At 46.1% G+C, this 27,909-nt stretch overlaps 2 protein-coding genes across 2 annotated transcripts in view; one reads left to right on the top strand and one right to left on the bottom strand.

The window, feature by feature from the left end:
* The window catches only part of LOC131262842 (nuclear pore complex protein DDB_G0274915), a 39,674-nt gene extending 29,267 nt beyond the window's left edge, over positions 1-10,407 (top strand). The window contains exons 7-13 of the mRNA XM_058264924.1: positions 350-406; positions 452-2,113; positions 3,608-3,850; positions 5,149-5,521; positions 5,582-5,724; positions 7,117-7,322; positions 7,402-10,407. Of these exons, the coding sequence (XP_058120907.1) occupies positions 350-406; positions 452-2,113; positions 3,608-3,850; positions 5,149-5,521; positions 5,582-5,724; positions 7,117-7,322; positions 7,402-7,523 (2,806 nt within the window). The 3' untranslated portion in view covers positions 7,524-10,407. The remainder of the gene's footprint in view (positions 1-349; positions 407-451; positions 2,114-3,607; positions 3,851-5,148; positions 5,522-5,581; positions 5,725-7,116; positions 7,323-7,401) is intronic.
* A 2,629-nt stretch (positions 10,408-13,036) lies between these two features.
* LOC131264129 (collagen alpha-1(XI) chain-like) lies at positions 13,037-22,617 on the bottom strand. Its single transcript, XM_058266417.1, has 11 exons — positions 22,494-22,617; positions 19,098-19,660; positions 18,191-18,892; positions 17,752-18,114; positions 16,761-17,687; positions 16,654-16,698; positions 16,372-16,578; positions 15,724-16,299; positions 14,110-15,640; positions 13,860-14,044; positions 13,037-13,402 (listed from the first exon to the last, which is right to left on the bottom strand). The coding sequence occupies exons 1-11, from the start codon at positions 22,615-22,617 to the stop codon at positions 13,037-13,039; spliced, it is 5,589 nt and encodes a 1,862-aa protein (XP_058122400.1).
* Between the last annotated feature and the right edge of the window lie 5,292 nt (positions 22,618-27,909).

The raw sequence follows: 27,909 nt of genomic DNA on the forward strand, positions 1-27,909 counted from the left end.
TATGTTCCCGTTTTTTTATTACTTTTTTTTCTTTTTTTATTTCTTCCCCTTTCCTTTTCCATCCTTTTAAAACCTGCCATTTAAACGTATTTTTTGTTGTTGTTGTTGTTGTTGTTTATGTCACCGAATGCGATGAAATGGAAACACCTTGAAAATGTGTTTCGCTTTGATCGACCGTTCGAAAATGTTCGATCGAGCGATGTTTTTTTTTGTGATTCCACGCTCCCTCCATTTATTGCTGTGTGACGCGTGGAATATTTATTTGAACTGTAAATCAAATAAATGAAATTGCTCTTTAAAAAAAACACACCTAAACACACACACATACACACACGGACGGAAATGAAAGGTTCCGCTCGGGGACGGCATTTCATGGCAAACCGATCACGGTGCTGACGGTGCCGCCGTCCGCCGTGGCCACTTCCGGCAACCACATCACCGCATCGTCTAGTGTTAGTAGTACCACCAACACCACCAAAACCACCACCATCGCACAGCCTCTAGTTAACGGCGGCTCCTCGGGCCGTTTGGTAGCGATCGCTAATAAGAAACTTCACATCACCAGCGGTGGCGGGCTCAGCAGCAGCAGCAGCAATACCAGCACGGGCAGCTTCGGCTCCGGCCCCGGAGCGCCACTGAAGACGATCACCGCGAACCGGCTGCTGATGAAGCTGCGCATACCGCAGAGCCCGACGTCGGACTCGGGCGACGAGCTGTTCGTGACGCCGGACGTGACGGTGCTGTCGGACGGCGGGGGCGATACGGGCGACGAGCGGACCGAATCGGGCGTGGAGGAGTTCGGCACTCCGACGGCGGAGATTCCGCTCTCGAAGCTGGTGAAGATCAAGAGCATGAACAACCTGTCGGTGCCGAAGGGCAGCATGTTTCTGGACGATCATGCGGATGATGCGTTGCATTTCGGGCTGCCCGTCGGTGACCCATCGTTCGACAGTGGGTTGGCCGTGGATGACCACACGCTAGCGCCTGGAACGCCTCAAGGGTTGCTGCTCAACCTGAGCCGCATGAAATCGCTCGGCAATCTGTCGGCGTACGAACGCGAGTTCGGCGACACGCCCGTCGATCTGCTGAAGCTGAAGAAGGACTTCGAGACACGGCGGTTCAGCTTCGCCAAGATGAAGTCACTTACCGATCTGACGGTGGACGACGAGAAGGACGACGTGCTGGTGCGCCGCCGGCGCCAGCTTGAGGCGGCCGAGTCCGAGCGCAGCTCGTCGGACGAGTCGACCAAGGCGTCGCAGCTGTCACCGCCCGCCAGTATTGCTGGCGCGTGCGAGTTGGCCAACCGGCTGCTGCCGTTCCAGATGCGCAACTCCTTCCACAACGGTGTCTACCGGAAGCGGCACGGTATCGGGTACACGCGCTACATCGGCATCGACGATGATCCGGCAGCGAGTGCCTGCCCGAGCATATACGGTGGTGGCAGTAACCTCACGAAAATCAACTCACTCGGTACGATCCCCACCGTGGGGTTGGGTGAGCGCGTCGACCACGTACCCTTCCTGACGCCCAACATTGGCCGGAAACGGTTCGCGTCCACCTCGACGACGAACAGAACGAGCGCAACCAGCAGCAGCAGTCCGGAAGAGGGCGAACAGCCGAGGCCACGGTCGGCGGCCTCGGGAACCACCAGCATGGCGACGAAAGTGATCGCCCGCAACTCGGCACGAGCAGGCGGTGCGAATCCATTCGAACGTAACTTCCGCAAGAGCGCCCCAATCGGATCGTCCGGTTTCGAGGGCGCCACCGATCGTCTTTCGCTAGCGGACGGTTCTATTACGTCCGGATCCGTCCAGCAGCTCGGTGGCTTTTTCCGGCAGTCAGACAGCAACATCGTGCGCAACTACCCGATCGGGAAGTCGTCTTCCGCCAATCTGGAATCGCTGAAGCACCGCTCGTCGTACAACAACTTCCCGCTCAGTCTGAAGACCCACCAACCGCAGCAGCAGCAGCAACAACAGCAACCTCCAGCCCTGCCTAGAGGAGCTGGAGGGGTTGTGATGAAGGGCGTCGATGCGGTAAAGAGTGTCGTCGTTCCGGTGACGGGCGTTGTGCCGGCGCAACCGTCGATTGCGGGAAATCGTGTCTACCATAGGTAATACCATCATATGGTCTGTGCTCTCCAGTGCGCTCCTTCACTCCGAAGCGCCATACCGTGTGCGTGTCCCCCTGTTCCATCATCTCTGTCCTCTTTGCAAAGATCAAACGAATGATCTCGTGGGTTGAAAAGAAAACAAACCAAACCCCTTCGAAACGCAGTTTTCGAACTCGCAATATCGCATTCCTCCATGGTCCTCTCGCATCATTGCGCGTTTGTGTTGTGTTTTGTGTTTCTGTGCTGCCTTGTACATTATGTTGAGGGTAATAGATGCAGGTTATGTGCAAAGAACCGACTTGGTTTCATTCTACAAACATCGATGTGATATAATGTACCATAATTTCCTGTTCCATTAGATGGATAATTTAATTGACCATTTGAATCATTGGAGTCACGGTTCCTTTCTAGGCTACCGGACGTTTTCCTTCACGTAATGTTTTGTAAAACAAACAATTTACAACAATTCTTCCATTTTGCTATTACTTCATGAAATGTTCGAAACACAGTCACAACTTAAAGTTATTCGTTTCTCCGTATGGTTTGATGTTTTGTTTCAAGCATTTCTAACCGTCTCCAAACTGTTTGTAAATTATCACCGAGCATAAATGGAGGCGCCCGGTACTTCATTCCACGTGCACCACCATGCGCCTCCATTGGCTGGTGTTTGAGAAAGGAATTGCCTATTCGAAACGCTAGCACGGGTAGAATTTAGAACAAATAGTAGTCAATTCAGTAGGAATAATTCCGATAGAGAGAACAAGCTATTATACTAGCTCCAAAGGGGATAGCATAAAATTCTTCTAGAGAATACCTTCGGAGGATAAAAACACAAACAACTGACATACGAGACTGTCACCACTTGTGAACGTCACTTGTTCGACTGGTCTCACGCTGCTATACTCTTCCCATCATACAAAACGTCCTTATTTCATCAATTACCATGGTTTTTGATAATCAAAACATAACATCAAAATGTTTTGCTAACCATTCATTTATGAGAAGTTGTTCAACCATCTTCATCGCAATTCAAACATTCTTTCCTTAACGCTTCTGTGTCATCGCGTTTGTCAGGGTGTTAACCATCGTCTTTTATCAGGCTTTCGGTGTGTTTGTCTTTGTATTTAACTTGATTTTTGTTTGGTTTTGTTTTTTTTATGTTTAGTTTAATTAACTATTGTGACGTTTGTAATTGATTACGAAACGTTCCTGCATCATCCTGCGATTGATCTTTTTTCTTTACTGATGTTTTGGTTTCCACATCTAGTAAAGTTTTCGCTAGAATTAAATTAAAGTAAAATTATAATTTATTCTTTAAAATTGCACAGTGACGCATCTCGTGCTAAGATGCGACACTCGATAAAAAATGGATTAAATTAATTGGTGTCCTTTTTATTTCCATCGTTTTCTCTATTGTGTTTTCTTTCTTTTTTTTCGCTCTCTCTCTCTCTTTCTCTCTCTTTTTCTCTCTCCTACCAACATCTCGCCGTCTAGATTCCGCTCGGTAGTACGGGTGGTTCTTAAGTTTATCATAAAGGGGCATACGTCAAACCAATCGACAAACGATTGCCATAAGTCTACCACGATCAATAATGCTACTGTAGCTACTACTAGTTCTACCACTACTACAACTTCCGCAAATACTACTTCTACTTCTACTACTACTACTACTACTACTACTACTTCTACCTCTACTTCCACTTCTACCACCACCTCTACCAGTGCGACGGTGCTAAAGTAAGGATTAGTACTCAGAGGCTAGCACGTGTGTGTGTGTGTGGTACAATTAAACATTTCTTCAAAATTGGCCAAACACAAGCGTTCACTCCCAATCACCACCACCACTGTGATATATTTACACACACAAACACATACACACTCACAAACAGACACACAGTCACGAGTTCGGATTTTTGTTTGCTGTCGTTCGTGTTGTCGTTAATGGTTTACCTTGTTTTCACTGTTTTTGGTGTGTTATTTTCTAATTACTTGTCGTTTGCTCACTCCCACTCACTTGGTCACGTGTGGGGAGGTTGTTATTTCGTTCAACACCTTTCAACACCCAGAACCAGGAAAGTCGTTGAACAACTAACAATTGAAGAAAAAAAACACACAAAACAATGACATAACATTTCACCGTCAAATGTATGATGATAAGGTAGAATAGGCTTGCAGAGTGCAATATTGTGTATTTTTATGTAGAAATGTAGGCAAGAATATGCTAGTTTGTGACTTGTCTAAAATTTTTATGATGATTACAACAATAAGAAAGAGGGGATTGTTTCTTGCACACGTAGAGCTTTGGCTATTCCAAACCATTTGTTTTCTCAATTTTCCACAATTTTTTTTGGAATCATAAACTATAATCGTAGATGCTGAAGCAAACAGTTTGGTACACCGATCATATTATCGAGTTTTTACCATCCCATATCGCAAGCACATCACAAATCAGCGGTTGTGTGAATATCAAGTGATATATGCACTGTTTAAAACTAACAACTAGCACTGATAATTTTTTTATTAATCTCTGTAAAGTTCATGTTCATATCTGGTCATTTTTACTGAAAAATGTACATAATCAAAGTACAGTAACTTTTTTGTGTTTTAATGTTCGACTACATAGTATTTTTATACGACTTGATTTTTATTTCGATCTTTTCTCAAATGTCGTATCAAATGGGATGTATTTTTCTGGATTTTTCCTCTTCGATTAAAAAAACAACATGCAGTAAATTGGTAAAAAACCGTTCGACATCATTTGTTAGAAATTTTCCCAGACAGTGGACTGTAGCCAGTGGAAAGTGGTCGATACTGTTCTTTCCGTCGTGAACTGTGTCGTTTCGATGTTACTTTGGTTTTGGTTGTTGATTTTGCTGCCTTTCCCTGATTTTTTTCCATGTAATGGTTAGATTTTATGTTCCACCTCGTTGTCGTTTTCCTTTTTTCACCGTCCCGTTGTACCGCTACCTCCCTTTGCTCCATCCGTACGCTGCTCGTCCTCTATATTTACCGTTTATCGACTACTTCCTCTCTAGGAACATTTGTGGTTTACACCGGCGCTTGCTGGACGGTAGCACCCGTCAACTAACCTCCCTAACGCTAGCGACACCGGCGACATCCGGTGCGGCCGCCTCCGCCAGTGGTACGTCCTCGTCCGGCTCGAGCGCCATTAGCCCGTCCTCGACGGGCACTTCGGTTGGGGCGAGCGCGGGCATCCTTCCGCCCACCGGAGTGGGACATCCGGGGCCGGTGACCGTTGGTCCATCGATGACCGACTGTACCGACATGATGGTATCGTCGGGCAGCGATCGATCAACGCCGGGCCACGGATCGTCCGCCGGGTTTTTTCCTCCCTCGGTCGGTTCCGGAACCGGTTCCGGCGCGTTGTCGGGTGTTCCCTCCGGTGTCGTGGCAGGGGCGGGGGCGGCATCTGCGACGGGTCCGGGCGGGGCGATGGCGGCGGGACAGTGCACCGTGACAACGCCCCTGTGCGTTGTCGCATCATCATCCTCATCATCCGGCTGCGAGTCGATGCTCAACAATGGCACTAACAACTCATCATCCCTCAATCTACCATCTTCGCTTGCGCTCCGACGTCCAAGTGCTAACATGTTTGTGTTTACTTCTTCCTACTCTGCTACTCTGCTCTACTATTTTGCCAACGTACTACTAAATCAATACTGTCGTTGTACCGTTGCCAACTTGTTATTTCTTGCCTCTAAACGATTCGTCTTTGTTGTTATCCTCGTATTATCTGTGTTCCCTTGCATATTTGCTGTTGCGTTTTTGTGGTGGTTTGAAGTACTGTTTTTGTATGTATGGTTCGTTAATTCGTTTTTTTTTTAAAGGAAGACAAAAAAACAGTCTAATACGCCAAGTAGATGCATGTATTATAACAATTTCAGCTTTCACACGCCGCACAAATCTATTTATAGTTATTTAACAGATAACGTCAAAGCTGAACTATATTAGGAAAATTATTTCGTTTTCATTGTTTCTTTTTCATTACCTTGGACATTTTTTTTGCAGAAAAGATTCACAAAAATGTTGTAAAAAATGCTTCAATCGTTGTTATATCGGTTACAAACTCCATAAAAATATTATATATCAAATTTACATATCTTATCGAATAATGCAAACATATTTTTTAAATATGTAAATAATGCTTTGTAGCATCTTTTGAATTAAATTTAATGAATGCAGACTATAATTTCGCGCAGAATCACATCAAATAAATAGTTGTAGAATGTATACACAAAAAAGAAGAAATTATGTATGAAAAGCTCACAGAATCCTAATGAAAGTTTTCAAGCGCTTTGCGGTGTATATTACTGTTTGCTTGCATTATTTTTATAGAACTTCTTTGAGCTGGTATTGAACTGCAGTTGTTTTGTGTTTCTTATGTTTGGGGTTCTCATTTTGCATGTTATTAAAGAAGATAAAAAAGTTTGTCAGCGTTTACACTTTGCTTACGCTTTTGAGGTCTTTATAAGGTATTTTACTTAATCTTATTATTCACCTGCACCACTCCTTCTTCACACTCAATTGGAATCGTTGTTCGGTTGTTGTCCAATTAATCTGCCTTCCTGTTTTTCGTAATAGCTGTAAATTAATCTCTAACAGTATACCATTGTCGATCCGTTTGGTGTTGTTTCCCCCCCACCGCCGCCACCAATCACTGGTGCCACGAATGGTGAAGTGGGTGGTCACCCAGCTAGATTGATCCCCGGAATGCACCATCCCGGTTTAAGTTGCCTCAATGGAGTACATTTTAATCGTTGTGCTTGTTCAGTACCGTTGGCAGTTTGTTGTTTTAACTTTAAAAAGACAGAGAGTTGCGAGTGTTCCGAATGAAAAAACTAATAAAAAAATATTTTTTTTCTTCATTTCCTTCTCTCATTTCAATCGTTGTGTCCCCTCCCCCGTCCATATCGGCGTATAATTTGATCGGCTCGGCTTACGATTTGCCAACTCACTCTCACTGCTGTGGACACTGTGTTAAGAAATCCCAGTTCTAGTTCGATACCAATGAGCGAAACCGGCTCACTCGATCGCATGAAGTCGGCGGCGGAGCGAAGGAAAAAGGGCGAGGACAGTGGTATGGCGCCGACGCTATCCGGGCGCGTCGAAGACACGCGGGTCAACACCGGTTTAATCATTGACGAGCTGCTTAAAAACACCAAACTAGACCACCTAGAAGATGCAGAAAGTAAGTGCCCCCGGTGGGCAGTAGAAGAATGTGTACCCTTTTTCACCGACCGAAGACTAACATTCCATTCCATTTGTAGATCCCACCGGACTAGCACTGTACATCAGTAGCGATGGTACGACGATGGTTGGCAGCCACGAGGTCCGTTCGCGGATGCCGGCCGGAGCGTTCAAGCAAGTGGTGATGGAAAACCCAAGATAGTAGCAACAGTAGCACCGCCGGACACGCCGTCGCCGACCGCGAGCCCTGATCGGCGAATCGATGCACGGACGCGCATGCCTGACCGGGCGTATGGGGCACTTTCCTATACGAGCACACCGCGCCGGCGATCGTATCATCCTACCTGCGGCATCCTTTATCAACACCCCGTATTGCGGTCATCCACTGGTGGGGGGATACCGATCCGATATGTACTTGCCATACCGTGCACGTACGAACCAACATGGTGTGATTTTCGGTCAGCAAAGGCGCCACGCCGTACCGTGTAGCTATAAGGGTTTTAGGCACAAGTATTTGCACGTGGTCATGATTGAGAGTACGAAGCGTTATGCGGCATATGTTCTGCGTGTGATTATTATATGTTCCGGTGCGGAACCATCTATCCAGTTTGTTGGGCGTTGGTGCTTCGTTTTGGATTGAATTTAAATCTCCGTGTCGCTGGCGGGAAAACGGATCCCATTGCGATGTAACTTCCACCCGAAGGACAAAGCCGATGCGTCCACAAAAGTTTTTACTAGACATTCGAAACAAGAACTAAATGATAGCGTAAAAGTGTAAAATTCAACTCTTCAACTCGAGTTAATAGAGTACCCCCGGCCGTACATTGTAGAATGTTAGACCTATTTGTTTTCGTTTCGTTTAACGCTTTTCGTTACTAATTGCCCCAACTTGAAACCGCACCAAACAACAGAAAGCAGAAAGCTAGGTAGGTAGTGGAATCGAGAAACGGAAGAACGCCAGAAATGCCATACGCCATTATGTTGTGATAAACTTTAACGGGTTACAGATTTTATTTCGGTTCTTCTACTTGTGCAGCACCCCTTGAAGGAACTAGGTAGTTGGTGGTACTTTCTGTTTTTGTTTTTGTATAGGTACGTGTGTGTATGTGTGCGCGCGTGTGTGTGTATAGGAATTTTTATAGTTAGGGAACTTTTTTTTGATTTTGTAAAAGCATGTCCGGTTTGGTGCCGTTACTGGTGTCTGACGAAGGTAGGGAGAGCGATTCGAGAAACCGGTAGAACACTCGCCACTAAACTCAAACATTTCTTTAAACAACAAAAGAAAGTGGAAAAGTGGCATAGAATCATGGAACGACATGAAACAATTCTCGATCGACAGAAGCAATAGCAATCGAAACAACCCGTTCGAGACGAAGTGGGCAAAGTGAGAGTAGTAACTAACTTGACCACGGTCCGGAAGAAAGCTTGATATAGCCAGAACAAAGTCCAAGTCGAAGTGTGTCCTGACGGACGTGATATAGCCAGGGCGCGATACGAAACGCGCGTGGCGCGGGTATCAAAGAGATGGTGTGCGAATGTGAGCGATAGTACGCATGTAAAACCGAGAAAAGGCAGATTTTGTACGTGCGATTTTTTAGCGGTGGTATTATTATGATTATTATTATTAATGTTATTTTTATTTTATATTATCCGTTCCAGCTAACGTAAAATTTAAAGAAAGCAAATTAAATTTGTTGACATTTATTTTAAATAATTTTCCATCGGTTCAGTTCGTGATTTATTTTTCGTTCTCTAGCAATCATTGTGTATAGAGTATAAGTCATACTGTTGGTTTGCTATTTGGCCAGGTTCTGTTTCGTCCGTTGCTTCCAATGCTGACCTTGGCAATTGCAAAATAGCTGCCCCCGCTTGTGTCAAACACGAAGAGCGTTTTTGGAGTTCATGTAACATTCGAATAGTAATTATTTTAACCTTTTTCCACCTTCAATTAACGGACCATTTTTGTTTGACAATATGTTGTGTTAAAAAGCTGGGCAGCGCAAAGTATCACAATTCATTGAAAAACACATACTCGTGGACAATAGCACAGTGGACGTTGAAAAATAATAAAATTATGGCGGATGACCCGAGTACCCTAACTCGTAAAGGACTCGTAACTGAAGGTCAAAGTATTGTTTGTAACATAACTGTACGGCAGAGAGTGTTATGTATGCATCTGAGAAATGAAGGTCCCCTCTATCACAGTAAGAGGCAATAGACAGTCAGCATGGATATCACCAGACATTGGACAATGATTTTGCACGTTCTTTTTTTTAATGTTCGAAATTGAACGAAAAAGTAAGAAAGGTGTAATGTAAAAGTATTCGGTGACATTTACGCGCAAGTTCACAGAGGAGAACAAATTCTAAGAGAGAATCATATTTTTAGCATCCGTTTAGAGAACCACTGAAACATCTTCTACCGAAAACATATTAGGTAACCGAAAGGATTTAGAAAAGGTGATATTTCTAGGCCCATAGCGAGGATCGATCATCGTAGTAGAACAGGAGCATTGATTGACGAATTCCTACGTTGTGTACTCTGTTGTTCATAGACCCTCCCCTCAGTACCCTCCTCCGTTGACGAGTTAATAGTTAAAACAAAACAGTCTTCAAGCGCAAATTCACATTCAAACCAATCGTCAAAGTTTGTCCGGATTTTTGTCGTAGCAATTTCCCTGTAGTTTGTTCCAAGAGAGGTGAAGCGATTCGAGCAAGTTGTCGAGCAAAAGAGCGATAGAGAAATATTCTACCGCCACATTCCGTGTCCCGCCGTGGCGAACGTTCCAGCCGTTACATCCATTATGGTAAACATGCGAAACATGGAAAAGATGAGCGTCCCACTGGATGGAGGCGGACACAGTATTGGACAGAACAAGGTGGTACCGCGTTGTGATGCGCACGTGAGCAAACTCGAGCGGAATGTAAAATTATTTAAAACACTGACGAATTACAGTGAGCATATGTTGGCGATTAAGCAAATCCCACGGTGTGATTGTGTGTGAGTGTGTGCTTCCGCACGCTGCGAGAATTATAACAAAAATATACAAAACAACAAATCTGAACTCTGAGGCTCAATGATAGATACAAAACACAACATTATTCAAAAAAAACCAACGATCGTGTCGATGCTTGTTATTTCAGACGGAATGTGTTGAGGGAAGGTTTTTTTCCGAATGCCGTGGTATCTTGTTGCCTTATGTTGAATGTTCTGCCATTCTTTGTTTTTGTACTCTAACATCTGTGCTTAATGTTACTTGCTTTAATTAAATTGTAACACATAAAAAGGATCAGGATCCTGAATTCAGGATCAACCACCATAAGTTGTTTTTGCTGAACCCCGATAGAGGGAGGTTCAAGCGTTTGCTTACGAAACATTTTCAGGATTTGTGCGTTTGGTGAAATATTTCCAATTGAAGCATAACGTTGCAATGGGTACGCCAAACACTAGCGCGTTATTCGATGTTTGTAGCATTTTAGCAATTTTTGTAGCATTTTAGCATTCTAGCAATGCTTATTACCGTACAATCATATTTCATAAACAATTGCAATTTCGGAACAATTTGCTTATCACAAACGAAACAACCGATGGTGACCGTTAAAAATGAGTTTAAACGATTGAAAATCCTTTTTCGTGGAACGAAAAAATCGTTTCGACTGGCGTTTGGTAAAATGTGTCCAATTGGAACAATTTCACGTTGCTTGTTGTTTTTATTTTAGCCTAGTTAAAATGGATTTCAAGTAGTCATCGAGATTCAACAGATAATTGGGGAGACGATCAAGCAACACCACTTTCTATTCCCCTGCAATTGGTGTACCCTATACTGATGGTGGTCGAAAGGTCATTGTTGATAGCCTGGAAGACATGAACAGCGTACGACACGGTTGAGCTCTATCGCGGTGTTTATAATTGACGGAAAGTTTCCCTTTTGTTGTTTACCAAACAACTCACGTGTTTATTTTAAATAAACCACGTTTCATAAATATTTAAATCTTTTCGGATGTTGAAATTTACCTAACCGGTCCACCGGTTACGCTATTTATTTATTTCGGTTTATATTATTATCCACTGTTTTAAAATAGTATCCACGTTTCGGACATAATTAGAGAATCCGCAAAATTTTGAGAGCAACCATTTTAAAGTATCTTTCTACAGCATTTGGGGTCAAGTGATCAACGCGAACGCTATGCTAAACAACACCACGACTAGCAAGGCTCCTGGTTGCAACCGTTGTCCTAGTGCATTGGTGGACTTTCCTGGGCCCCAGCATATTAGACGGTATTCGCTCTCATTTTTAAAACCGCCGCAAAAATTCCCCGAGGCCGAGACGCATCCCTGTACTTTGTAGCGTTTAACAACGTTTCCTGTTGGATGTAAAATGGGGAAACTATTTCTTAAATTGTGTACAAAACATGGCGCAAATTTGTGAAACTTACTAAACGATACATTCACGCAAGCGTGAGGCGTATCAGATGCGGTATATTTTTCCGGGTTGGATATAAGCGTGCTTAGGTAGGACACAGTTTCATTAACAACTTCGGACGTACAATCGATCATTGTGATGTTCCGGGCACAAGCATCCACTCCAATGCAATAGGGACACTGGGTAGCACAAACTGTTAAAAATTAAAGTGTCAAATCATGTGCCGTCTAATCTACTGAAAACATTCTATACGAAACGGTACTGAAACACTGAACTCACCAATATTGGTTAAAAAACCGAAGATAATTGCATACGCAATTGTGAAGGACAACATTCTAACCATGGTCGGCAACAGTTCAAATCAAACTACCAGCAAGCAGTTGTGAATGATTGTAGGCTCCCTAATGGTATGAATCATGGTGCACTCTTATCAAACAGAGGGTCGGGTTATCAAGTGAAACAGAAAAGGCATGAAATTTCACCTTGTTACTGTTATTCCTAGCATCTAAGGGTATTTTTGGGCGATGTGGTTTCTAGCAGTGGTTTTATGAAATATTCCAAAACATATCAGTAAATGAAAAGTTCAACCATCTTTTGGCAAGCAAACCAAACCGATTGGATGGAAAAACTAATCGAACTGATATTGTTTTCCGCAAATTCAGATTGCTAATATTTTTTTTGTGAAAATGCACACCCTCCGAAATATTCACAATTTGTCTTCATCGTCCCGAATTGAATTATTGACCTGTTTACATTGAATTTCTTCTCAATTATTTTTTATTCATCAACAACAAACGTTCTTTGGCAGTTTACAGCTGGGTTTGCTGGAGTGCTCTGGTAATCGATGCACTTGTATCCTTTTTCGTTTTCAATACACGCGAACGCGCGCGTGTGTGTGCTTATTTATGCCTTCATACAAACAACGTACGCCCCTTGTCCTTTGGTCCTATTTACAACTAAGAAAAGCTAACAACAATAACGATGTTCGACTTCGCGTGTTTCGATTCCTCTCCTGACTAACGATGTACTCAGTCCAATGGTATGTGTACGCTCTGCTCTGCTCCTTAAATTAAGTGTAGTTTCTACGATGTTAATTTTAAAATCGTTACGTTTCTTACCTTATTCCTCTTCGTTTTTCGCGCGCAAATTTGTGTGTGTGTGTGTGCTGCGTATACATATTCCTATCCTTATTTTAGCTTAGCCAAGTACGCCTATACAGTGGATACCATAACGGTGCTTACGTCGTGTACTTTTCCATTTATTGTGTTTTTTCCGCTGGGAATGGATTTTCGCTACTTGAAGCAAACCGGTCCGACCTGGAAACCGAAAGCTTGCTGCGGTAGTCCGTAGTCGACCGGGTAGAAATCGATGATGGGCAGATACTGCAGCTTCGGGGTGCGAATTTCGAACACCGTCTCGCTCTTGCTGCGACCCGTCTTGCATCCGTCCACCAGGACGGTCGGTTTGATCTTGGAGTGCTCGTAGCCGATGTCGATTTCGTTCTCGCCCAGAAACCGGAGTGCGTTGTCGAAGCTTTCGTCCTGCGTGCTGTACCAGGCAACGCTGTTCATGCAGGCGTACGTGAAGTTCTGATACGCTTCCTGCGATAGAAGCCGAAGGAAGGTCATCTGTACCGTGCCGATGGTTTCATAGGATATCTGCAAGGAAGCCAGTGGCATGAGGTTATTTGTTACTTTCATTTTGCGTTGATTTGCATTTTCTTCTGTCTACATTTTGTGGATAATTGGAGGAGATTGTAAAATATGCAGAAATGACATAACCGAGTAGTTTGATAAATTTAAGGGTGATTGCTATGGTAAAAAAAGCTGTAGATGAACCACAAGATAAGAGAAAAATATGTGGGTAACCATAGCAACTAAGATCGGTAAAAGGAGAAATCGTATACCATGGAACTAGCCAGAATCCGTGGGCATTTTTTTGACAATTAATTCTAACTATGTTTAGTTGTATAAACATTCATAAAAGTTGGCTAAATTTGCAATAAATAATATTATAAGAAGTGGATCTTTGAATCACTAAACTTTGCTAAAAAACAAATTCTGAAGAGAGCCAAAAAAACAAATCAGTCTTTATTTCAAGTGCAATCGTACTCACCCTAAAGCCGCCACGAAGGTTCGAATACCAGTCCGTCTTGTCGTTCTCCTTGCGCCACGGAATGGTCGGCATCTGCGAGCTGTGGATGTCCGGGTAGACGCACGTCTCGCCTTCGGCCGTCATGTTGCAGAACACGTACACCGCGTCGTCGCCCATGCCGAGATTCGGATCGATCCAGTACCAGCCTGGGAGGAGTAAGTGGTACAAGTCAGGAGGAGCAGTGACTCCTAGCGAGCCTTATCTCACTTACCGTCCTTGAACTGCGGGTGGCCGTGGTGTAGGTCGCGACAGGTGCGTGCCGGGTTTTCCCGCGTACCGACCGGCTTCCGGATGCGGTCCAGCTCCTGGCGCATCGAGTAGATTGAGCTGTACATGTCGAGGAACTTCGGCCCGAGATCCGAGGGCTTCGACTTGGGTTTCTTCTTTTTGGTCTTCTTGCGCGGCTCGACCCGCAGGATTTCCTCGTCGAAGTCATCGTCGAGAACGAGCTCGTCGTCGGGCATGGCATCGCCGGCGTCTCGCTTCTGCCGATCTTCGCCCTTGGTCAGAGTGAACTCGTTCATGCGGAAGAGAAGCTCCGGTGGGATCAGTGGAGCGTCGGCCGGGGGTCCTGGCGGTCCGGGAGGTCCCGGTGGTCCAGGTTCACCCCGCAGACCCGCGATACCTTCCGTGCCTTTCGGTCCTAGTGGTCCCTCGTTGCCTGGCGTTCCCTGTGGCCCATCGTTACCTTTTGGTCCAACTGGTCCAAGTGGACCCGTTTCACCCTTGGCACCCTCTGGACCGGCGATGCCTCGCATACCCTTGTCACCTTTCTCGCCTGCGTCACCCTTCAGCCCAACAAGTCCAAGTTCTCCCCGATGACCCTTCAGTCCGCGACGACCACGATCTCCTTTCGGTCCTTTCGGGCCTACTTCGCCCGCCTTTCCCGGTTGGCCCGATTCACCTGGCTTTCCAACCGGTCCGATTTCGCCCGAAGGTCCGGGCGATCCGCGAAGACCCGGTGATCCCTGCGATCCAGGCATGCCTTGAGGTCCCGTGAGTCCCTGGTTACCGGGTGGACCCGCAAGCCCTCGGTCGCCTTTCTCTCCCGGCAGCCCCGTGGTCCCTTGCGGTCCGGCTGGACCCTCCGGACCAATCTTGCCCGGTGGTCCATGTTCACCCGGTGCTCCCGGAGGACCCTGCTCGCCCGGTTGGCCCGCTTCGCCCTGCTTTCCATCTTCTCCGTCCTTACCGATGTCTCCTTTCGGTCCGACCAGTCCCGGTTCGCCGGGATTTCCCGGGAAACCTGGTGGTCCTGCGACTCCCTTCGGACCCTCCAGCCCCGGTTGGCCGCGTTTTCCCGGTGGTCCCGGTGGGCCCGACTTTCCTTCCTCGCCCTTCGGTCCCATTGCACCTTTCTCGCCTTCCTTGCCTTCGGGTCCGATCGGCCCGGGGGGTCCTTGCATGCCCGGTTCACCGGCAATACCCTGCGGTCCTGGAGATCCCGGTGCACCCGGACCTCCCTCGGCACCACGAGGTCCCCGTCGGCCTGGTTCGCCCGGGGGTCCAGCCGGTCCAACCGATCCTGGTGGTCCATCATCCCCTCGACCACCTTTCATTCCGGGCGGTCCTGGCATTCCCTGAGGTCCTGCTGGTCCTGGAGATCCCGGTAGTCCCGTTGGACCATCTTCACCCTTTGGTCCGGTACGTCCAATCTCTCCCGGCGGTCCCTTTTCACCGGCCGGGCCCGTAGCACCCGGTTCTCCGCGACTTCCCTGCGATCCCGGTGATCCTACGGGTCCCTGAAATCATTAAAAGAGACATAGTCGTTGTAAGGTACCTCCTTTCGTTGTGGTTCAGTCTGTTCCAAAAAACTGCCACATACCGCTTCACCCTGGGCACCCTTGAATCCTTTCTCTCCCGGCGGTCCACTGTCGCCCTTGTCACCGTCCTCCCCTGGCGGTCCGACGGGGCCCGCGGGGCCAGTGAGTCCACGTAGTCCCGGAAGTCCGTCACGTCCAACCGGTCCAATGAGTCCTTGTTCTCCGCGTTCACCCTTCGCACCGAATGGTCCGGGCGGGCCGGGTGGACCAGGGCGTCCTTCGGGACCCGGTGGTCCCTCCTTACCCGGTTCGCCCGGTTGTCCCTTGTCGCCGACCGGACCCGCTAGACCCGGCAGTCCTAGCTCACCCTTCAGCCCAGGTAATCCGGGCATGCCCATCATTCCTCGCTCACCCGGGAATCCAGGCAGACCCTGGCCTCCTTGAGGCCCGTTCTTTCCTGGTGGACCCGGCGGACCGGGTTGTCCTTCCTTGCCCGTATCGCCCGGAACTCCCGGTTCACCGGGTAATCCTGGCAGTCCAGGGATACCCGGTTCGCCGACCGGGCCTGGTTCACCGTTTGGCCCTTGAGGACCCACCACACCAGGAGCTCCAATCGGTCCAGGATTACCATTTTCGCCCTGTCAAAAAAGAAGAATGTTCAGAGTGAAAAGTGACTAGGTTGTCAACATGGTTTCTTTTAAGTGCCCTACCGGCGGTCCTCGCTCTCCTGATGCACCTGGAGGGCCATCTTTGCCGTTATTCCCCGGTGGTCCAGGCATTCCGATAAAACCACGTGGGCCTTCCGGTCCTTGCATGCCAATTTCTCCCTGTGCTCCTGGTGGTCCAGGTTGTCCGGTGTCACCTTTCGGGCCGGTAGTTCCATCAGCTCCACGTCGTCCACGAGGACCACGGAATCCCTGAAAGACGTATCACAACGGTGTGAGTTAATCAATTTGTTTAGACTACATTCTTGGCTTGACTTGCTTCCTCACCTTCGGTCCAACTTCGCCTCGTTCACCTTGAAGTCCGGTATTTCCCTGCAATAGAATTGAAGGTTCTAATAGGAGTTCTCAAAAGCTCGTCCTTCCTGTGTACTTACACGTTCGCCCTTCTCGCCTGGTCGTCCGCCCATTCCTCCAGAACCCTTGTCGCCTTTATCACCAGGTGGACCGGGATATCCAGGGAAGCCCTGAACACCCTGCTTACCCTTGTCGCCGGTAAGTCCCATCATTCCAGTTTCTCCGCGAGGTCCCTCAAAACCCTTCGGTCCTTCCGGGCCTTCCGATCCCGCCACACCCGTCGCTCCCTGGTGGCCTCGTTCACCCGGTGGTCCCATGTCACCCTTGTCGCCGTCGTGCCCTTGTTCACCCTTCTCGCCCTTATCTCCGGTGGTTCCGCGTTCACCGTCGTCGCCCTTCGGCCCGCGATTACCAGGGAAACCGATCGGACCTTGAACACCCTGTGGTCCAAGGTCGCCCTTGGGGCCGGCGATACCCTGGTTCCCGTCACGTCCTGGAGGTCCATCGGCACCGGGAAGTCCCGGAAGGCCGGGTTTCCCATGTGGACCTGGTATTCCCGGTGGTCCAAGGTTGCCTTGATGTCCCGGTGGCCCCACCGGTCCCGTCGACCCGGTTTGACCCGGTGCACCTGGTTGGCCCTGTGGTCCCGGGTTGCCCTTTGAGCCCGGTATGCCCTCCGATCCGGGCAGTCCGGGATTTCCCGATGGGCCAGGGAATCCTCGGGGTCCCGGAAAGCCTCGGGGTCCCAATTCGCCCGTCAGCCCCGGTAGTCCCGGTGGGCCGTCCTCACCTTGCGCTCCGTCGTGTCCCTGGCTACCCTTCTCACCGACAATACCCTGTCGACCACGTTCTCCTTTTTCACCAGGGAATCCGGGCAGTCCGATGGGACCCTGTTCACCTTTAACACCTTGCAGTCCGGTTGCACCGCGCTCACCGTCCCGTCCGGAGCGACCACGACGTCCTTCGTTACCTTTAGCTCCAACCGCTCCGCGAGGTCCTAAGGGTCCCTGCAAAGAAGATAACATAATTCACACCATGGTTCAAACTATGCAGACGATGGTCAAACCTTACCGGTTCACCGACTTCGCCCGGTTCACCCTTGGCTCCCTCCGATCCAGGTGGTCCGACCGCTCCCGGTACTCCGGTCAAGCCCATCGGACCATCAGCGCCCCGCATTGCCGTCATATGCTGGGAAAGCATCTGCCGTAGTGCCTCCGCTTGGCTGTCCGGACCTTTCTCATTGCCGGCCGACGTCAGCGGCATCATGAACACGTGCCCCGGAGGTCCCGGAGGTCCAGATTGACCGCCCAGCCCATCACGACCCGGGTCTCCCTTTGGTCCCGGTTCTCCCGGAGGTCCACGAGGGCCACGAACCGTCTTGACACCACCAATAATCATGACCGTGGACTGCGATGGAAATCCAACCGAACGATCCTAGAATCATCCAAACAGAGGGATTGAGAATGTTAGTCTCACAATATTTGACAAGGGGGAAATACTCCTCTCGTACCTCTTCCTCCTCGGCCTCAGGGCCATAGCCGTTCGCTGGGTCCGTTTGTGTTCGGTTCGTTGCGTCTCCTCCTGGGCGTGTTGTAGGGCCTCGACCTGGTGGTCTTTGTCCACCACCGGCCGAAGCATCATACTCCGGATCGGGTAGCGGCAGAACTCCGGGCCGGAGCTGATCGTAGCTTCCAGGAAGTACAACCGTACGATTCTGGTTACGTTCGGTATCCGTGGGCACTTCCGTTGCGCGTCCCCGGCTGATATCCCCACCGAACTCTAGATTGGTGTAGTAGTCCTCATCGTCTCCGATCACCTCTAACCCTTCGACATCCCCGTACAGCTCGGTAATGTCCCGTTCAGCTCCTCCGGTTGCCGTTAAAGAGGACGATGCTGACGTTTGTCTTCCTCCACCGCGCACGCTTCCCGAACTCCCTCCACCGCCGGTAATAGCCACCGACTCACGGAGCACCTGGTCGCGAATGTTTGCTCCAGCTGTCTGCGCTCCCACTCCGCCGCTGGTCGTTGTCCTGGTGCTAGTTTGAGTGTGCGTAACCGTCCCGGTGGTGCCGTTGGTCGTGGTTCGAGTGGTATGTACCGAAACGGTACGGAACGAGCCCGACGATCCTCCTGGACAGTCGGGGGCATACTTCGTGCAGATGTTGTACGCTTCATCCGGAGTGTTGGCTACTAAAAACAGTTGTAAATCCCCCTAGAAGGCGACAAGGTACGGGAAGTTACTTGTTATGGAACTTATTTAGGTACACTTCTTTGCAAGGAATAGCCTACTAAGCTTTTATAAATCTTTGACATATTTAGACTGTGGATAAAATACCATCAAAGCAGTCCTATTGAAGAACATCCGTGGATACCAGTATTTGTTCCTTGTTTTTAATTGTTTTCTTCACGAAACCTACCGTAAAGAATCCATTCTCCTCGTTCAGCTGCAAACCAGTCAGGATCAACCCGTCGGTGACCAACTGTGCCCCGGGTCGTCGATTCAGCGGCCGCGTGATCTGCGTTACACAGTCCACGATCAACGTTACCGAATTACCCTTGACGCTCAGTCCCAGCCGATGCCATCGCTCGTCGTCGATGCCGACACCGAAGCTGATCATGTTCTGGTACTGATCCTGCTCGTCGTCCTCCGGATTTCCGTCGTAGTAGTACAACGCCACGTCGCGGCCCACCATCAGCATCAGTATTTCGTCCGAGTCGGATGAGTAGATCGCAAACAGAGGGGCCCGTTCGAGGCCCGGGCTGGCTCGGAGTGCCACCAGCAGCGAGAAGTCGACCGGGAATCCCTCCGGGAAGCTGGTCGCGGTCGGAATGCTGAGTACGGTGTCCTGGTTGAGGTTGTAGGCCGGCTCCGGGTGCGTCTGGTAGGGGCTGAGCGTGCCGTTGCACATACCGACCGTCGGTGAAATGCCGGACGGCAACGTTGGCATGCCGAACTGCTCGATCATGTCCACGAGCCCTTCTGCAATGGGGATAAAGCAAAGGAAAAAGTATTAATTACAAAATGGTTTTCCATACTAAACAAAACTCGAAGGTGACCAGAAAGCATTAGAACTATAGGAAAGTGTTGAAAGCGTACGGATTTTTAGAATTTGAGAAAAATCTGTTCCATATATTTAAGTAAATACTTCAACTTTAATTAACGTAAGTACAATCTATCCTGAATAAGAGAAAACGAAAGCAATTCGTATCAAATCATCTCGTAATTGTTTTACTTTTTTCATTAGTTTAGCTTTCTGTAGGAACTGATTGATGATTTTTTCGACGCGACCAATTGTCTCACGGATAAAATTTGCTTAATTAGCCAAACCTGGAAAGTGGTAACTCCCCTCCATATGTTGAGAGCAGTTTTTAGCCGTGCACTCCGGAGAGTGGTTTCACGATTTCTATCTTTTGGAAGTTGTGCCAACCACTGTACGCAAGGAAAAGAGAGCTGGCTGGTCTTTTTCGTGAAGGGTCACTTTGATACCAACACTTCGTGATTTGCTTTGAAGTGTGTAACAAATATCTTAAGATAACTCCTTCATTCTCAAACCTGTGTTGGGGTAAGCGGTGGGACTCATCAGCATCATTTTCATTCGGGTGAGATTACTAAATGAACTTTCTTAAAGTGATTGTTTGGAAACAAAACCTCCTCGATTTTGGAATGTGTAAAATCGATTTGAAATACTTTTAAAATCTCAAATTTAAAATTAAAACACCCCACCCAGCGTTTTGTACGCTTTAAATTCAAATGCAGTTGCACCATGTCGTAGAGATCGCATCACAAAACATAGTTCTTGAAATTAAAATTCAACTAAACAAATTTGCCATCAACCCATCTCAAACACAAATCGTCTACACTACAAAACATAAACTATTTCTGTCTACCCAGCGCTAATCCAATTCTAAATTTAAATTCTAGAACCAGAGAACAAAAACAAAACATGTGTAAAGGATCTGCTGCTAACCAATGGAGAGATCATTATTAATTTAGGAAGTAATCCAGCTACTGTATTTTATACACCTTGCTTAGGAAATAAAATATTAAATTCAAACGGACTCGCCAACTACTCGTTATACGTTTTTCACAATATTTATCTTTTTAGTCACGCTGATGAACCAGTTTTGTAGGATTACAGGATAAATGACAGTACATTAACGAAAGTAATCAAACCTATTTCGACTCGTCTAAGTGGGAGCACACCAGCTGCGAACTCCGAATGTGAACAAATCGGTTTTCATTAAAGCTGGTGGACGGGATGACTTCATGTGTTCTTTTATTTTATTTTCATTTTACGATTACAACATGTAACAATGTTGCCAGCGTGCAAAGTGTCACTCTTTCATTGTCCCATCCCGCGGCAAAATGGCCAAACACCGTGCGATGGCAGTTGGAGTTGGTGGACGCTGACGATGCTGCTGATGATTTAAAACCCATAAATTTCCATAAGCCTTCGTTGACCGCCTGCCGGCGAATCGTGCCATCGAACGTCGATGCCAACTGCCGATTCCGCCCGGCCAATGTTGGCCGCGTGTTTACGCAGATTAACCGTATGCATTTTCCACGGCTGGTACGGCCGGGTGGCAGCTTCGGTCGGGGAAGGACTGGTGTTAATGCGTGACACACATGATTATCATTATTATTACTACGATTACAACGTGCCGCTCCAGATCGTTCAGCGCAATCATGGTTGAATAGAATCGCCTCTGGTTGTAATCACCCACGATTACTAGCTTAACCCGAAGCGGGTTGATTGTTCGATCAACATCCGGTGCATATCGTGGTGCGTTTCGTGATATTGTGTAATATTCAATCAGAATATATGTAAGTAAGAAAATATTTCACAAAATAAGTGTCACGTCCTTAAAATGTAGCTCTTGAGATGGTTACAAAAAATATATAAGAACTGTTCAATTCAAATGTTATTTTCAATACATTCGATCCTAAATATGATAAATTCAAATACCAGAAAAATCTACAAAAATGTAATTTGGCAATGTAAAAAACGTAAAACGCGTATTTTACGACTTTTATGCATAAGATGAACTTCAAACATTCAGTCGTTTTTTGATTGCATAACATGACTTGATACGACAATTGTATAGTTGGTATGAATCTAAATTGACAGACTCTCTTACGACGTTGGATTAATAATGGATAATTAAAATTATCATATGCAAATAAACTGTTCACTAAAGACAATTAAAGCTGGAGACATAGCAAAACTCAGAACTGAAAATAATATTTTTAATACCATTTGAGCACACCAACTGTAAATTTATTTTGCCTTGAAGGATTCAAGATAGATATGGTTTTATTTGAGTAAGTTCATATAAACTTAAACTTTGATGTCCAAGAAAATATAAACCTTCTTTCTTGAAATACCTTAATGAAATTATGCAACAGGTTCTTTACACTTCTCGCCCAATGTAGGAAAAATTCATACTTTTTAAAAGACAATTGGATTTAGCGATTTTTTTCACTTTTGTAAGTGATTTGTAGTTTTTAGTAAATTGGTTTAGGATCAGACATTTCTAAAATATTTTTTTCGTTACGAAAACATTAACCTTTTTTCAAAAATCTTTCGAGGATGATAGCTTATATGTTTCGGTAACACAAGTTTCAACAAGGAAATCCTTTTTCTAACCAGAAGATCAATTTAATTCCCCAACAATATAAGAACAGAGTAATTTTTCATCTTCTTTTGAGACGAAATAACTTTTCCTGGTAGGTTTGTTGTAATCACAGGACTTTGATGTATGTGTGGTTAACTTTAAAAGGCTCACGATACGCGAGCAATTCAAGCACTTACTCATCGAAGGTCTGCTGGCAGGATCGGCAGCGACACCCGCGCACACCAGCAAGCCGCCCAGGACGGCCACAATCACAATCGTTGCTTCACTTAACCTACTGCGTGCCCCATGGCGCACCACCATCGACGGACCCCACAGCCACTTCCTGCGCCCGCGGGGGGGACGCTGGTGGGGCAGACGGTCGCGTGTCGGTTGCATCGGATGCCTTCTAGCGGCTCGGGACGGCCAGACTCCACTCCTGGCGCATAAACGCTGCCGTGTGCGTATGCGCCCCTCACCCTGCACGGAAAACAGCTCTCTTCAGGCACACCCCCGTCTCCCCGCTAACGCTTGCTTTTTCGTTTCAGCTCCTACACACAATACACTGGCGTACAGATCAGACGGAAGAAGAAAATAAAAATGGCGAACGTTTCACTTCACCTCCCGGTCACTTCCGGTGTCGGATGATTTCACTGCGAAATAAAATGAACAAGGGAAATGAGGAAAGCGTGAGGAAACTAAGAAGGCACAAAATAGCGTGTAAAAGAATTTTAGCATAACTTGACAGGGAGAATACAAGGAAAGGGAAATTATGTAGGAACCGGATAAAATGGATTAAATTACGATGCACTCCCAAACGGTATCGGGAAGCAACTGGAAAGAGTAGAACATCACTTGAACTCCCATTGAACTAGATCCAATTCTAGAACGCGGCACATATTCCTCGGGTGGGTAGCAGAGATTCTTTCTTTTCGGTTGTTTCTTCCTGATGTGCATTATTTTTCTTTATCAAACACAGTTTCAGCCCAACTCAAGAGCATAAGTTGCCGACAGCGGGCATTAGATGCGAGTTTCGGGCTTATCACCACGTCGGTAGCATAAATAGCACTTATTTGGGGTACCAGCCTAAATTCGACCGCATGCCACGCGGAAACGGTTTGATAAAACTTCTAACAAACACTTGTGGACACGAACGTGAAAGCAACACTAGACATAAGCACTGATCAGTCTTCGGCTACATGTTCCACTGCATCTTAACTCTCGTCTTGATCGTTTTTGCGGTTTTAATTTGCACTGATACTTTACATCCTAACCAACTCACTGCACCGAGATTAGATTTTCTAAGAAACAACATCCCCCCTTCGGAGGACCAGGAGCTGCTCCTTTGGACTTACTTTTCACGGCTTGGGCCCTCCGATCGTCACGCCACGAACAACGATCGCCGACTGATCGGTGCCCGGGCCGTGCAGGGCCTTTTTTCTACTGCCTTCCAGGGCGTTTATGTCACGTCGTTGTGCGTGGTCGTTTCGGCATCTTCAGCTGCGGCTGGAGAAGTGATTAAAACTGCCACCGGGGTTGCTTCTAAGTCGAGATGGATAAACATGCCTCTTTCTATGGTGACCCGAATGGATGGGAGGAAAAACGTCAAGAAGCAAGATGGCAAGTAAAGACAACTCGCACTTTCACAAGTCATAGAAGATACGAGAGCTTATATAACTTATTTGATATAGGTCACATAACCACGCAGTTTTGCTACAAAAGCATTCTACATTTTCTTTTCTTACAACATTTTCTATTCCCAAACAAAATTGTAATGCAACCTAGCAAGAAACTAAAATAATATCTTTCATCGTTTAAGCCAATATTTTTAGTGCTAGCGTTTTCACAATCTTTTCTTCTTAACGAACCACAGTTAACTTATCAGCAGGCAATTAAAGTCCTTATATGCCTGTACTAAAGAAGAAAGCAAATAAATGAAGAATGTAACACAGTCGAACCTGACTAAAGACAAATTCAATGCAGAACGAGTTCGTTTAGCTCATTGGTTTAACCATATGTTTATTTATTTTTATGTTGATGTTTTTGAAAAAGACTAATTTATTTCATTGAGGTAAACGTATAATTTATATTCTTTTTTATTTTCCATCTCAACGTAGTTCTTAGCCGTTTTGAAGCCATTCAGATACAATGAAATTTCCGAATATACTAAATATCTGACAAAAATATACAGTTAACCTTTTAACAGTATTGAAAAGATTTCTGTAACATAAATCGACCTTTACCATGTTCGACTGTAATTATCTAAACGTCCAATGTTCTTCCGATGTTTGACACGGTGTTCGTATTACTTCACGCCTTGCAAGCAGATACTAATACACATGCCAAATGAGTATCGGAAGTGTTGCCGGAGGCGTGTTGGGAAATCTATTAACATACCCCACAACGATTGCCAAACAGCTTGGGCAATGGGGCTTCAGAAGTCGCTTCGGATGTTTCCGCGCGTTCTAAAGTAATCTGACCGATGGGTTTTAATTATCTTAACAGATGCTTTGGCCGTACGATGCACGCCAAATGTAAATTTTGTAGTTGAGTTTCTTATATGTCTCGTTTTTCATGGTTTCTAGTTTTCCACTTTCAAGCCCAAATCAAACCGTACCGACATTCATTTCATCGGGAGGTAAACGTTGTTTGAACTCGCCTCAATGAGTTCTTAGAGCAGGCTTTCTACCCTTTTCCACTTTGGTCCCCGCTGGCCAAACTCAGTTTCATCGCTGTTCCGTAATCCGAGACAGGCGATTCCACTATTTGCTTAACCGAAACATCACGCATGCAGGATTTAGCGCGACTTTAGGGCAATTTCGTTAAAATCAGCATACTCACATTCACCCTTGGAAACGCAAGACCCACTTAGCAAACCCTTGATTTTTTTTCTTACGTCAACAGGACCAGGGCCTACTAAACGAAGGGTGCCTTTTCCTGCCAGCCTCCTGGTATGTTTATACGGTCGGTTTCTGGCGTCACAAACGTCAACCGATTGATGGGGTCACAATGCCATTGCGAGTGGTTTCCTTCTTTCGTGGCCCACAATTTGGTCCGAGCAAATGTTGTTCGATTTCCCTCTTTGATTCACTGCCTCCTATGTTGTTCAACTTTTGTTCGGAGGAGTGATGGCTCTAATCTGGGAAAGCAATTTTTCTCGCTTACTATTACGGACGGGGATTCAGCTTTGGGGATGTTTTGTGGCGAAATATGAATAATTCTTTTTATATATCTCTCTCTTTTTAACTAGCGGAAACGGGGGGGGAAAGGCGAACGACAACGAAGACGAAGCCGGTTTGTGGCAAATGTGGCAAATGTGTAATCGAGCTTAAGAATCATCCACGTCCACCAAACCCATTTGGCGCGAAGCCGACCGAACGTGGCGCAAACGGTTGCGCGAGAAACAGCAGATGACAATTCCATTAGCGCGAACTCCAACCCCTGCCTTCCGCCACCAGTGGCCATGCCCTGTCTCCCCTCCGGCACTCCGACGATCGGTCACATCCGCCCGAAAGTGGCCGGTTGTCTATTCATCCATTTTGAATATTCATCGAGTGTGATTTGCGCTTGCCTTGTGTGTGTGTCCCCAGTGTCGTGTCACGGCGTTTCTTCACCGTCAGAGGTTTGAGGTCTCTCTGTCTCTCTTCCCTTCTGTTGATCGTACATATCTCTCTCTCTTTCTCCCACCGCAAGCCCCACCTTTCGTAGCCATTCTCTAAAAGTGTCCTTTCGAGCCTCCGTCACCGAACGGTTTTCCGTGGAACGTTTTCCGCGGCTAAAAGGTGCTATCGGGTGGGAAATCCTTTTTCACTGTATACCTACGGTTTTTTTTTGTATCTCTCACTCGCGGTTCGACATCATCAATATCTTTGGCCCTATGCGACCGAGTCCTGGGAACTCGGTGGACGTGACAAATTGTTTACCTTTGATGTTGCTTTGGATGCGGCGAGGCCTCGCCGTTGTCATTAGTTGTAGTATTGAAAGGGATCTGGAAATGGTTCCAAACTAAGGATACGATAGGTTTTTTTACATTCATTTCATTTAGATTTCCACTGTGGAAGAATTGATCCATCACCTTTTGGAAACTAAAAGATAAGTATTGACAATTATGATCGATATTATTTTACTTCTAATTTTCTAAAACTAAAAACTAAATTCTATCCAATATCAATAAAGTTGCATCAAATTTGTTTTCAGATACTTTGATAAAGGATTAAATTTACTGATTTATTTTAAGAAGTTTTCTGGTTTCCTAAATAAATTTCTTTCAGTGTTATCCATTTTTAACTCTAACTGACCTATGCAATATATAAACAATTTATAATTTATTTACGAAACGTGGTTCACTAACAATAATATTAGAAATTGGCAAAGCCTCTAGGGAGTTTGGCATTAAACTTCTTTGCTCCACGTACCCTAGCGCACTTCGGGTGACACATTTCGGACGTAACACTTTCGGGCAATCGTTAGAAGCGGTATGGAGCGGAGGGGAAAACCGGAGCATCCGGAGCCAGTAATGACATTGGCAGAAAATCCTCCAAATCCGTACGGCCGAGGGCGGCAGAGATTGATTGTGCGGCAAGTCGATAGTGCCACCGGCCGAAAGAAGATAATGTCGTATCGCAATCGCATCGCGTTCGAGGTTCCAAATTTCACCCGATTGAAATATTGATGTAAAGAAAATAATCGATATGTAATAGATGTTGTGCTCCCGGCCCAGGCGGCAGAACTGGGGAGTTTTAATAGAGTTCGTTCCGTAGATTGATTATAGAAAATTGCCGATTCATCCATGCTGAAAGACGAGTGCCACCGAGTGGCGAGCCTGCGGTTTTGGGTGGCGGGGAATGGAATTAATCGCAGAGGCGCTAATTAGTTGAGATTTGTACAAGATGAAAGAACACGGGCCCATGTTTATTTCAATGACATCACGTATTTTTAGAACCAGTATCGATAAATAAAACAAAAAAACTAAAACCAGAAACTTTTAGGCTTGAAATTGGTAAAAGAAATGCTCATTTTCTTCTCTTTCACCACTCTGCGACGGTTTTCTTTAATATGTTTCAAAATAGGCAAGATAACATTTGCCAATAAAACATTTGTAAACGTCATAAAAGAAAGCAAAAACCGCATAAATGTTTGAAAAAATATTTGAACGCCATCGTATACGATACAAACATAAGAATAGTATAACAAACATTTCGATAAAGTAATAAATGTCTTTGTCATTTTCAAAGTCGGTTTGGATTAATACTATAAGCTACTTGAAACTAATAAATTATCAAAACCATCTTCAACCTATTTTTACTGTATTTCCTGGATAATAAGCTACATTTACTTGTACTCAATCATTATTACGCCAATATTTCCACTCTCTGAAATCAGCTGTATTCATCAAAGAAGCAACGATGCCTCTTGAAATGGATTTATTCTGCTAGAGTATCTTTTTGGAACCGCAGGATGGATCATTAGCTGGCTGTTTTGCGGCATGGACTAGAGCCAACGAAATAATGGTTTCCTTTCGTCCCAACGGGGCCAACGTTATTGACTGTTCGCTCGCCAAAATCTCTCATCAGCTTCTTCGCCGGTTAGTATTGTTCGGCACGAAAGCCATCCGGG

This window comes from Anopheles coustani, chromosome 2 (assembly GCF_943734705.1).
Source record: "Anopheles coustani chromosome 2, idAnoCousDA_361_x.2, whole genome shotgun sequence".
Lineage (NCBI taxonomy): Eukaryota > Metazoa > Arthropoda > Insecta > Diptera > Culicidae > Anopheles > Anopheles coustani.